At 35.6% G+C, this 12688-nt stretch overlaps 1 protein-coding gene across 3 annotated transcripts in view; it reads left to right on the plus strand.

Moving 5' to 3' along the window:
- The window catches only part of P4HA1 (prolyl 4-hydroxylase subunit alpha 1), a 59470-nt gene that overhangs the window by 38187 nt on the left and 8595 nt on the right, over positions 1 to 12688 (plus strand). For 2 of the 3 annotated variants that reach the window (XM_081158667.1, XM_081158669.1), the window contains exons 8-10: positions 341 to 517; positions 2510 to 2580; positions 10800 to 10899. In XM_081158667.1, coding sequence (XP_081014793.1) covers positions 341 to 517; positions 2510 to 2580; positions 10800 to 10899 — 348 coding nt within the window. Of the gene's footprint in view, positions 1 to 340; positions 518 to 2509; positions 2581 to 3595; positions 3667 to 10799; positions 10900 to 12688 lie in introns of all 3 variants that reach the window. The other variant, XM_081158668.1, reaches the window with a different exon arrangement.

A 12688-nucleotide genomic window follows, 5' to 3' on the forward strand; every position in this document is an offset into this window, starting at 1 on the left:
GTTTTCCAGTTACTTTGTGAAGTTTGGAGCAATGCTGATCATTTCTTTTCATAAGTATTTTTTTCATATTTATAACACTTGAACTTTGTTTTGATGAGAGGAGGGCTAAAAGAGAAACGCTACCTTTTTTCTTATTTAAGGTCTACCATCTCTCTCCCAGAAAATAATCATTAATAAAATTTTTTAAGTCCTGAAGGTCCTGTTTGATGCAGAATATTTGCAGAGAACTGTTTTTGTGTGTGTTCTTCCACAGATAACTGTGTGTATACACGAGCATGATTATAGCATTAAAAATATTATTGCTCTAATATATTTATCATTTTTTTAACTTTATGTTTAGACTCCTCGGAGACAGAAGAAACTCTTCTGCCGCTACCACGATGGAAACAGGAATCCTAAATTTATTCTGGCTCCGGCCAAACAGGAGGACGAATGGGACAAGCCTCGAATTATTCGCTTCCATGATATTATTTCTGATGCAGAAATTGAAATTGTCAAAGATCTAGCAAAACCCAGGGTAAATAACTTTTTTCTTTTTTCTTTCTCCTCTATTTACTATACCTGTGTATCAATTTTTCTTTTGCAAGATTACAGAAATGATCATTGATATAGCAGTAACCTCACAGTTTGAGGTATCGTTGCCACAACATAATGTTGTTACCAGGTTTTCCTCAGTTTGTTATCAACACAACATATCTTGCAAATGTTTTTTTTTTAAATTAAATTTATTGGGGCAACATTGGTTGTTAACATTCTATATGGAAATAGGTTTTAAGCTCTTAATGATGAAAAGTATAGATGAGATTTTTATTTCACACATAACAAATTTGTTTCAGCATCTTCCTGAAAAAGTTTTCTTTGTACTTTGGAGCCCTTTAGCCTCAGACTAATCAAAGATCAACTTTTTCATTCTTCTGTATTTTTATCTGAAAAAATACTTGAAGTATTTTTTTTTATTCCCTTTTAGGCACATTATTACTAGAAAGATATAATTAGGCACAAGCATCATTCTGATTTCAAATGATAATATAGTCTCCTGACTTCAACCCACATAATTTACCTTAATAAGAAAAACAATTTAATGTAAATGCAGTCCTTTAAACTTAGTGTTTAGTGTACAAATTCTTTTGTGAGAATGTGAGAAACACTACCCTTTATGCTCTTACCTTTTTTTTACCATCAGCTCGTTTTTAAAACATTATCTTCTTCATAGTAAAATACAAACTGCCATTGCTTTCATAAAGAGATTGTTAAATAAACACTAGGCATATTTTTCCTCTTTTATTGCAGAAGAGTTGTCAAATTTATTCTTTATAGGTCCAGATAGTAAATATATTTTAGGCTTTGTGGGCCATACAGTCTGTTAAAACCACTCAACTCTGCTGTTGTAGTGCAAAAGCAGCCATAGAAAATACATAAATGAGTGTGGCTATATTCCAATAAGACTATTTCTAAAAGCAGGTGGCAGCCTCAATTTGGCCCATGGCATCGTTTGCTGATCCTAGTAGTATCATAAAGGTTGAATTATCTGGATATTTGTACTGCAAAATGATCTTAAAGATATAATTTTTGTTGTTAAGTTTTACTACTTTTCCAAATTGCTACTTCTTTTTTTTAACCAAAGATTACATTTTAAATGGAAAGGGCAATCTAATAAATATGAGTTCTTTACAAGTGAATTCTTATAAATTTCTACTTATAATTACATTATATTCTATCATTCTCTTTTGGATTTTTATTTTAGTCCATTATTTGTGGTCAGTAAACTAAAGTATCTTGGTAGAATATTTATTAAGAGTTCATTTCAGCTTGGAGATTAAATCTTATGTCTCTAGGGATGGAGGCCAAAGTCTTCAAAAGGGATGCCTCAATTGTATTATTCTTTTTGATAACCTTAGAATCATCCTCCATTTAAGAAAAACTTTAAAATCATTATCGACTGTCATCTTTTTAAAACTGTTTTTGACATTTATGAGTTCTTTTCATTTGCACTGTGCTTGGTCCAAGATTATTTCACTGTATATGTGAAATATACGAACAAATATCTTGAAGGAAGAAAACATTGACCTTGAAACAAATTTTAAACATTAACCTTTGCAAAACAGTATCACCACTAAAAAAACAATTAAAATCAAATGTTTGGAATGGGTCATTAATTGCAAATAGCCATTCTTATAACTATAAATTAGACTTCAAATTTTAGACATTTCCCTTTTCCTCACTGTCACATCCTCTAACCAGTGAAAGAAATTTATTTTTTAATCTCTTTTCTTTGTGTACCCCTATTCATGCAAAACGAAACAAATTTTTTTAAAAATAACTTAAAAACAAACAAAAAACCTGAAATAACCACTGGCTTTCAGAGCTCAACCCAAGGTGATTGGAAGTCTATGGAGTTATTTTCTCTTTTCAGCTTCCATTGTAAAAAACCCAGAATTCTGACTGGTTGAGTAAATGTGATTCATTTTTTTGTTTTGTAATGCAAGTATTTTGATGGTTGGCTTCACAGCTGAGGCGAGCCACCATTTCAAACCCAATAACAGGAGACTTGGAGACGGTACATTACAGAATTAGCAAAAGGTAAGAGATGTGTATGCTGCATATTTTGATCTCTAATGAGTGTTTTGTACACCCTACAGGAATTATTCATTCAAAGGAAGTAGGTCATTGCAGTCTCCAGCTCAAGTCACCGCCTGTTTAGATACGCATGGAAAACTGCTTTGTGTTTCACAGGTCTTTCTCTTTAACTAGAAGTTCTGTTTTTAATCTTTAATTGGTTTTTTATTTTTAGGGAATTAGTAGGCTTTGCATTTCTGTTCCGATCAGGAATGAAATATCCAGAAAATGGCTTGTTACTTTTTTTTTTCCTTTTGTTGCCAAAGGGGGGAAAAAAGAAAAAGCAGCCTGGATTAACCTGGAAGTAGTCTGTCTCTGTGCTGCTCTCACATTCATAAATGCTGCCTGAATTCACACCGTCCTCCCTGGTGATGGTATTGGCATTTGCTCATACATCTTTCAAATACCGTTGTCATTTTGGAGTAATCTGTATTCCTCCTGTTGGAGTTTTTATTTTTAAAAATTTGCTGATTTAAAAGTTGGCAATGGAAAGAACAGAGTTATTTTTCTGATCGGTCTTCCAACTGCTATTACTTATGAATTTAGTTGCCTTTTACTTTGCCAGAGAGACTTAACAGTTTTGTCTGGGTGAGAGTTTTAAAAAATGAATTTAAAGATACTACTAACTATTCTTTTGTCATAATATTTAAAGAACATTAAACTTCTAGATTTAAGAAAGTTCCTGTGAAACCCAGCGCTGTAAATCATCTACATACAGTTTCAAATAATTTTTTTTAAAAAAAGTGAAAGGACAATAAATCGACAACAAAATTTGTTGACTCGTTTTCTCTTGATTTGGAAGTGGCTTTTCTAATTGCCACCTGTCTAAATGTTTTTGCTGATTTGAAACCATTACCTACCATCCAGACCAATCTGAACCCTTCCAATCACCTGTGGCTTGGCAAAACAAAACAAACAAACAAAAGCCCAAAATTGCCTGCTACGTGAGTAAGTCCTTGTCCTTTCTCTTTTTTTGTAGCTGAGCCGAGCTACAGTACATGACCCTGAGACTGGAAAATTGACCACAGCACAGTACAGAGTATCTAAGAGGTAAGGGAGTAATGGAGAGAATTTTAGTCATATTTGGATCATTTTCTTTACTGAGAATCTAATTTTCATAAAACCCATGATATGGTTTTAGAGACATAGGCTGTTAGGCATAGGTGTTTGATGACAGCCATACCTGAATTTTCGTGATGGACTAATAAACGGACTTAGTTATGGGGCAGTTAATAGAGATTTGCCAGAGTAACTTATTAAATTTCCATATCCCACCCTGGCCGGTGTGGCTCGGTTGGTTGGAGCATTGTCCTTCCTGTCACTGAAAGGTCTCTGGTTTGATTCCTGGTCAGGGCACATACCCAGGTTGCAGTTTGATCCCCAGTCAGAGGCAACCGATTGACCTTTCTCTCTCTCAAATAATTTTTAAAAATTCCTGCTGTGACTCCCCAGCTCTACCAGCTAAGTGAAGTTGTATTCTCATATTGAAGAGGAGTTCCCAAAGTCCCTTCGTAGAACAAGGTCTAACTTGGTCTATGTAGTAAAGCAGGGGTTTAGAAATCTCTGGTCACCCAGGAGCTGTAGCTATTAAGAAAGTAAATGCCTTCAAAGATTATATAACAAATCCTTTCCAAGTCAGTTGGTTTTAAATTCTTTGACTTTAATAATGTTTAAAGAGAATCTACTTAAGTCTAGATCAGTGAAACAATTTTCAATAATAGATAACTAATTTATGTATTTAAGGTAGAAGGAGCTCACAGAATAAGTTATATTATTCCAACAGAACTCCTTTGCCGCCTACTTATTTATGTAAAGGAGGTTTCTTAGCGTCATAAAAATGAAAATAGAAATATCATTGAGTTGAATTCAGTCTCATTCTAGCAATAAGTATATTTACCCACAGATACAATACCTAATTGACAATAACAAAATAAGCCCCATCCATCTCAATAGGAACATTCTAATATATTTTCACTTTTTATATTTGATGATTGTTTAATCGTGGTATTTAGATCAACTGTATTACTATTAATTGTCATTCCAGAGGGCATTTTTAACAGACTTTTATATTATAGGAAATTTATCAATTTATATAGATATTTTTGTTGTAGAAAAATATTTAAAAAAAGGCTTTTAGGCATAGAAATAGATCATTCTAGGACAGGGCTTCTCAACCTCAGCACTACTGACATTTTGGATCAGGTAATTCTTTGTTGTTGGGGGCTATCCTGAGCTTTGTAGGATGTTGAACAGCACCTCTGGCCTCTACCCACTCGATGCCAGTAGCACCCTTCACCCTAGTCGTGACAATCAAAAATGTTTCCAGACATTGCCAAATGTCCCCTGGTAGGCAAAATCTTCACCATCATCTCTCAGGACTCCACCTCTCCACCCCTGTTGAGAACCACTATTCTAGGGTAAGAATGGAATGAAAATGAAAGTCCAAGGGGGAAAAGTGTGACGTAAAATTGTTAAGTATTAAAAAACACTTTATTCAGGTATTTTTTTTAAGTGGATGATGGTGGGCTTCAAATCATTATGGTAGAGTCCCCTGGATACATTAAAAAGTAATCATTTTTCAGAAATTACCACTATTTTTAGTATGACAAAATTAAATCCTTTGAAACTATTATGTTAAACTTTAGTTGTCAACTAGAAAATTCTGCAAAAGAGTACACAGATTTTAAAAACTATTTTAGGAGGTACCCGAGCAAAAAAAGATTTGACTCTTACTGCTGTAAGTCATAGCAACAGTGCTCTGCAGGCTGGAGAGACTGTGTCGGTGTGTTTCCTTGTTCTTCGGGGGCCGTGCTGTGTGTTTTTCATATATTATATTAACCGTCATCATCTCCAAGAACATATCCTGGTTTCTTAACTGCCTGCCCTATACCACTACCTTCCCCCTTGCCCACTGGAAGACATAATTAAATTTTCTGTAATATGATTTTGATTCAGGAATACTAATAGATGGTAACGATTTGCAGAAACTAATTCGTATCATGCATTGTAATTAACTCTAAGTTAAGCATAAACTAATTTTCCATTTTATTACAGAATCTTATTCATGTCTAAAGAAAGTAACCTGTTATCTATTTTTGAAAAAACACACACAAGCCATTATATATTTTATCAGAAATTATTGCATGGTTTCTAGGCATTTTTACTGTCATAAGGCTTATAAGTATCCAAATTATCCAGATTTGGATGCTTTTAGGAAGCATATAAAACAAAACTTAATGAACTCAGTGTTTTGGAAGTCATTTTTGGAAATTTTTTATATATACAGTGGAGCTTTTGAGGAAATACCCAGCCCACAGAGTCATTGGACTCTTACCAACAAGTCAAATTATTCTTGGAAAGGTGACCCACAAACACCTTTTTTTGTTAAGAACTAAATATTTCTAAACATTTTGAACTTATTTTTTAAATATTCTAATTTTATAGCTTTGAGAAGCAATTTTATTAATTTTTGAGAAAGGCACAACCATACTTTATATTATACAGCAGTAGAAAACATTTAGTGAGTAGCATTAGAAGCATTAGAGGACTGACACTAGGATAAATCCACCCAGCCTTGGCAAAGTCTAGGTTGTTTCTGTACAAGACAGCCTAGTAAAGAAGGAATTCCATAGCACAGTGATTTTCATCTCTATTCTCGGGAAAATTGTTCAGCAACGCTTTTAAAAACAAAATGTACGTTGAAAAGAGAGGGTCTTAACTGTTAAAAGAGGAATTTACTCCATAAAATGTCCATTACAATTAACATTTTAACAAGGAAAAGTTTTTTACTGTTTTGGGGATTTAATAGTTATGTCGAGATATTTTCTACCCATCACTGTAAATCTGAACTTTGAAGATTCGTACAAGTGAAATAAATGAGTGTTTTATGTTTCCTTCATAAATAAAACCTCTGAAAAAGGCATTTAAATGCATAACAGAAGAAAGAATTTGTGTGTATTGATGTTAATGAATGTAATCGCTCTTCCACTGGGAACATCTGTATTTAAGGGTCAGAAGGGAATTTCAAATATCTGTATTTTGAGAAATTTCTAAGTGATTGCGTCGTCTTCTTGGGAAGTGAAAATATGTTCCAGTATTCTAGCAAATAGAATTTTCTTTGGGCAAAAGTATGTGGAAGTCCATTACTGTTTAAAAAACATGAAATTTTTATTTACTTTATTGACTGACTGAACTTTTGGCAACTAATCTCTGCCTTTGCCAATATTAAAAAAAGAAAACTAAAAATTTATTACAGCTAGTTAATGGAAGAGCTGATAATTTTGGCTAAATCAGAGGAATGGAATTTTAGTTTCTTGAAAGGTAAGCATTCAATTATGTGCACTGAAAAGACAGTTTGGTTATGTGAGCTCATGAAGTCCAGTTAAAGTAATATAAATGAGATATGCAAATAAATAATCTGCTTAGTGTGGTAGAAAAGCTTCTTTGTTTCTGGTGGGTTATTCTTGGAAGTGGTTTTTATTTTTTTACACTGGAGTACAGATTTCCTACAATAAGATATTTTATTGTGCTTAAGATTTAATTTACCCATGTTAATAAAGAACAACTACAGTATAAAAGTATATTAATATTTTTACAGTATAGAGACAAATTCAGTAGCTTTGAATGATTTCAGTTTTGTTTTTTTTAAGTTGGAATAACTTTTAACAACAGCATTACCCTCTATTGGGTTGATCAGTGCTTCTTAGATGACTGGACAGGTCTATATAGTGTTACTGTTATTACTGCATAATTGTCCACTGAGAACCAAAGTGACTAGTCTGGGTGACGAGCCTTTCTTTGTTAACTCAAGCACTTAGAGAAAAAATTTTGGGAAGTTTTGCCCTCTGTAACTGGCACTTTGGGCCCTGAATTATCTTTGGAAAAAATCACATAGTGTGCTGTACACCCAAAACTAATCCAAAATAATGAATGTAAAAAGTAAATGAAAAAAATAATAAATGAATAAGTAAGTGGGTTAAAAAAATTACGTAGTGGTTTTGTATTAGCTGTTGTAAAATGTTCATCTTCACGTCTGTTGAGTTAGAAGTAGGTAGTGTTGTTGTTCAGATTATATCACTCATATTTTGCTTTGGGGGTATTGTAACAGTCTCCAGAAACCTCCAGAATGGTGGTGTCTGCTGGTCACGTGAGCATGCCTTCCTTCCTAATGTCTTAGATAGTCTAATTCAGATTTACAGTGATGGGCAGTGTGAGGATGTTGCTCGGTACTCCAATAAAGCATTCCAGTGATACTTTTAAAAATCGTATAGTAAAAGAATAAAAGGTTTAGCAACAGAAACTCATTAGAAAGAAAAAAAATGTTGAAACATTACTCTGCATGTACAACTTAACTCTCAGGTTGCTGTTAAGACCAAAAAGGAAGATATTTTGGGTTATCTCGTTATTAAGGGGGAAAAGGGAAGCATAAAATTATCTGGACAAAGAGTTCTGTTTTGCTCCCAGCAAAAAATTGTTTTATGGAAAAAAACACTGTAAAACTTAGTTGAAATTTTCAAAGGTAAAGATATGTTCATTTGATTTTCCCTGCTCCAAATAAATGCTACAACTTTACGTTGTAGCTCAGTTAAAACACTGAGTACTAGGAGAAAGAACCCTGATTTCTGATGATTTAATTTAATGTAGGAATAAGACTTCCAGATCCTGAAAAATAGTTAACATATGTTACAGTATCAGTGTCTTCACTGAATTTTTATCAGTGTTAGAACAGTGTAAATTCAGAGCTAATTTCTTAGACTACATGATAAGTCTACAATAATGTTGAAGACAGATTAGCAGCAATGATTTGAAGATGGGATCCAGGTGAATAAAATGTTTTAAATGTATGGAGTTCTTCTGCTAAGAAGATTCTTACTATATTTTGAAGAGGTTTTTCACATGAAAGTCTAAGTGAAAGAACTTTCTGTGTATCAGTAGAGTTCATCTTCTTTTCTAGTGACTATAACAGAACCACAATTGAGATAAGTTTTTTTTAACCTGTAATCATCAATTACTTTAACTGCTAAGCTTCAAACCTTCCATTGAGATCATTTATAAGTGCACATTAAAATATTTTTGCCTCTAAGATTGACAAAGATTAAAAAGATTGATACTGACAAGTATTTTATGAAATGCACACTCAGTTTATAGTAGTATAAATCCAACTTTTTCGAGGGCAATTTGAGGGCAAAACTCATTTATCAAAACGTCAAAGTCATCAAGCAGTTCCACATCTAGTACTTTACCCTACTGAGGTGCTCCCATAAGTTTGTAAAGATACAGAGAAATTTTTGTATTGTTTGTAATAGAGAAAAAGAAATAACCTTATTTAACCAGTGCTTTACTTTTAGACCTTCATGGTCATTTTGGAATAAAATATTTTTAAAAGAAAAGCAGTAGTTTAAAAAACAATGAGGAATGAGAATGTAAAGTGGTACAGTTGCTGTGGAAAATAGTCTGGCAGTTCCTCAAAAAGTTAAACATAGTGTTACTGTATGATCCAGAAATTCCACGTAACTGGCCCATGGTCCTTGCTCTGCTCATGTCTGTCTAACCGCCTACCATAGAGGGAGATGAAGAGTTGAGGGAGAAACTTTAAAAAATTTTAAATTTATTTAAATGGAGAGACTTAAGCTCATTTAAAAGCTGTGGGATAAATTATTGAGAAGTTGATTATAAAATATATAGAGAGAAGGGCTAATGAATGATTTACGGCTCCTAAAATGGCAGGAGATAATAAAATGGAAGGCAGAGGATTAGCCTTAGATAATGGAGAGAAGTCTCTTGGAGCTGGAATGGAGGAGCTAGAATGAATTAGAAGGAACAGGCAGATGCAAATGTAGGTCGATTATATGGTTTTTATCTCTGGGGTAGGAGATATGTTATCTACCGAGTGAAGGGAGAGCTGTGGTGGGTTGGGGTTCAGAGTGCAACTGTCATCTAGGTTTAGAACATTTTCATCACCCCGAAAAGAAATCCTGTACCCATTAGGAGTCCTTCCCCATTCCCCCTTAACCCAAAAACCACTAATCTACTTTATGTAGCTATTGATTTGTCTATTTTGGACATTTCATATAAATGGAATCTTAATGTTGCCTTTTTTATCTGGCTTATCTTAAGGTAATGTTTTCAAGGTTCATGCCTGTTGTATCAGTATCAGTACTTCATTCCTTTCCATGGCATAATCCATAACTGGGATATATCACATTTCTTGTATCCATCAGTGGATGGACATTTGTATTATTTTCACTTTTTGGCCATTAATAATGCTGCTCTGAACATTTGTACACAAGTTTTTATATGAATATGTTTTAATTTCTCTTGGGTTTATACCAAGGAATGGAATTGCTGGGTCAGATGGTAACTCGGTGTTTAACAACTTGAACTGTCAAACTGTTTTCCAGAATGGCTCTACCAGTTTACATTTCTACCAGCAACGTATGAGGGTTCCAGTTTCTTCACATCCTTACCAACATTTGTCATTGTCCACCTTCCCCCCCCCCTTTTTTTAATTTAAATATATCTTTTATTGATTTCGGAGAGAGGAAAGGAGAGAGAGAAACATCAATGATGAGAGAATCATTGATCGAGCCCGCAGCCCGGGCATGTGCCCCGACCGGGAATCAAACCCCGATCGCCTGGATCCTAGGTTGACGCTCAACCACTGAGCCATGCCTGGCGGGCTGTCCATCTTTTTTATTATAACCATCTTACTGGCTGTGTTTGGGTACTTTTAAAAAATTATTTATGCAAGTAACACATGAGGTTTTTTTTCTTATAAGATATTAGCATTATACAAATCAGGCCCAAAACCCTACGACCTCCATCCCAGTCAATTCCTATACCTTACCTAGAAGGAACAACTGTTTTAAGTTTGATAAGGATTTTCTCAGAATTTACAAAAATTATAAAAAGAAAAAAATCTCAATGTAGATACATTAACCCAGCTATTTTCATAGAAACTATAATCAATGAGATTAGTTTTTCCTTTCCAACCTCTAACTGTAAAATATAACATATTTTTGTAAAAATTTCAACATTCATTAGTAAAAATCACATTAAACAAGCAAATCAACCAAATGTCTATAGAGACTTCTTGTCCCATATATTAAAGCTTTTTAAATGACAGCTATTCGTTGTCATGTATTGAAACATTATCAGTAAAACTAATATTTTCTTGTTCTTAGTGCCTGGCTCTCTGGCCATGAAAACCCTGTGGTGTCTCGAATTAATATGAGAATACAAGATCTGACAGGACTGGATGTTTCCACGGCCGAGGAACTACAGGTGGGTGCTCACACTATCGTTGAAGGAAGTACACTGTAATGCTGTGTGCTTTTTCATTACTGGGCCTCTCTGGTAACCAGGGCAGTTCTTTTTTAAAAAAATAAATTATTTTTTCTCTTTTCTATTGAGATATAATTCATACACCATAAAATTTACCCTGGTTTTGTTGCTGGAAAGGGGACCTGGCCCTTGTGCAACCACCAATACTGTCTAATTCTAGAACATTTTCATCCTCTCAGAAAGAAACCTCATATACTTTAAGTACAGGCATCCCTCGCAGATGTTGTGAATTCGGTTCCAGATCACAGCAACAAAGTGAATGTGGAAATAAAGTGACCTCACAACAATTTTTTGGTTTCTCAGTGCATATAAGAGTTATGTTTACACTATACTGTAGTCTGTTAAGTGTACAGTAGCATTGTGTCTAAAAAAGCAATGTACATTCCTTAATTTAAAAATACTTTATTGCTAAAAAATTGCTAACCCATTGGAGCCGTCAGCAATCTTTTTGCTGGTTGTTGGAGGATCTTGCCTCAACGTTGATGGCTGTTAACTGATCAGGGTGGCGGCGGCTGAAGGTTGGGGTGCCTGTGGCAATTTCTTAAAATAAGGCAGTGAAGTTTGCCACATTGTTGGACTGTCCTTTCACAAATGATTTCTCTGTAGCATGTGATGCTGTTTGATAGCATTTTAACCATAGAACTTCTTTCAAAATTGGAGTCAGTCCGCTCAGACCCTGCCTCTGCTTTATCAACTAAGTTTGTGTAATATTCTGAGTCCTTCGTTGTCATCTCAGCATCTTCACAGCATCTTCCAGTAGATTACATCTAAAGAAACCGCTTTCTTTGCTCATCCATAAGAAGCAACTCCTAAGATTGCAGTAGTTTAGTCACATCTTCAGGCTCCACTCCTAATTCTAGTTCCGTTGCTATGTCCACCATGCCTGCAGTCACCTCCTCCACTGAAGTCTTGAACCCCTCAAATCATCCATGAGCGTTGGAATCAGCTTCTTCCAACTGCTGTTACTGTTGCTCTTTTAACCCCCTCCCATGAATCCCAAATGTTATTTTCACCACACACACACACATTTATCCTACATATACTTTTAAAAACTTATTTATTGATTGATTTTGAGAGAGGAAGGGAGAGAAGAGAGAGAAAGAAACAGTGACTTGTTGCTCCATCCATTTATGCGTTCATTGGTGGTTTCTTGTATGTGCCCTCACTGGAGATCCTCTCCGAAGGTCCCAGCTCTGAGCAGCACCCCCACCCCCTGCAGGACTGAGCTAAGCAGGGCTAGGCCTCGGGGAGTCGGAAGGACAGGCCAGTAGGATCAAGTGGGTGGGCCCCAGCCGAGTGCGGGAGTGGGGAAGAAGGGCAGAGCTACACAGCTCAATGACGGAGTCCCCGCCAGTTGCTTCTACAGAAAAAGTGCACCAAAGGTCCCCATTGGGTGCAGCCAGCAGACCTTTCTGCAGGACTAGAGCTCAGCAGGGTGGCGTTGCCAGTAGTTGGAGGGCTCCCCAGCTGGTGCTGTAAAAATAGGAGCGCTCGACCCCCCGGGAAGATGGTGCCTGAGGGCTGTGTGGGACAGGGACTCAGCACAGGAAGGGGCCTCGGCGGCGACCCTTACAGATCTCAGGGCCATGCCGCCCAGCTCTTCTCTTTATGACTCCCATATTCCCTGAGTCACTGTCTCTCTACTGCAGCCCTGGACTAGTGTTTGAGAGCAAGAACCTGTGCATTGGCCCTTTAAAGAGAGCACCTGGGTTTCTAGCAGACCCCCTCC

This window comes from Miniopterus schreibersii (assembly GCF_964146895.1).
Source record: "Miniopterus schreibersii genome assembly, chromosome: 14".
Lineage (NCBI taxonomy): Eukaryota > Metazoa > Chordata > Mammalia > Chiroptera > Miniopteridae > Miniopterus > Miniopterus schreibersii.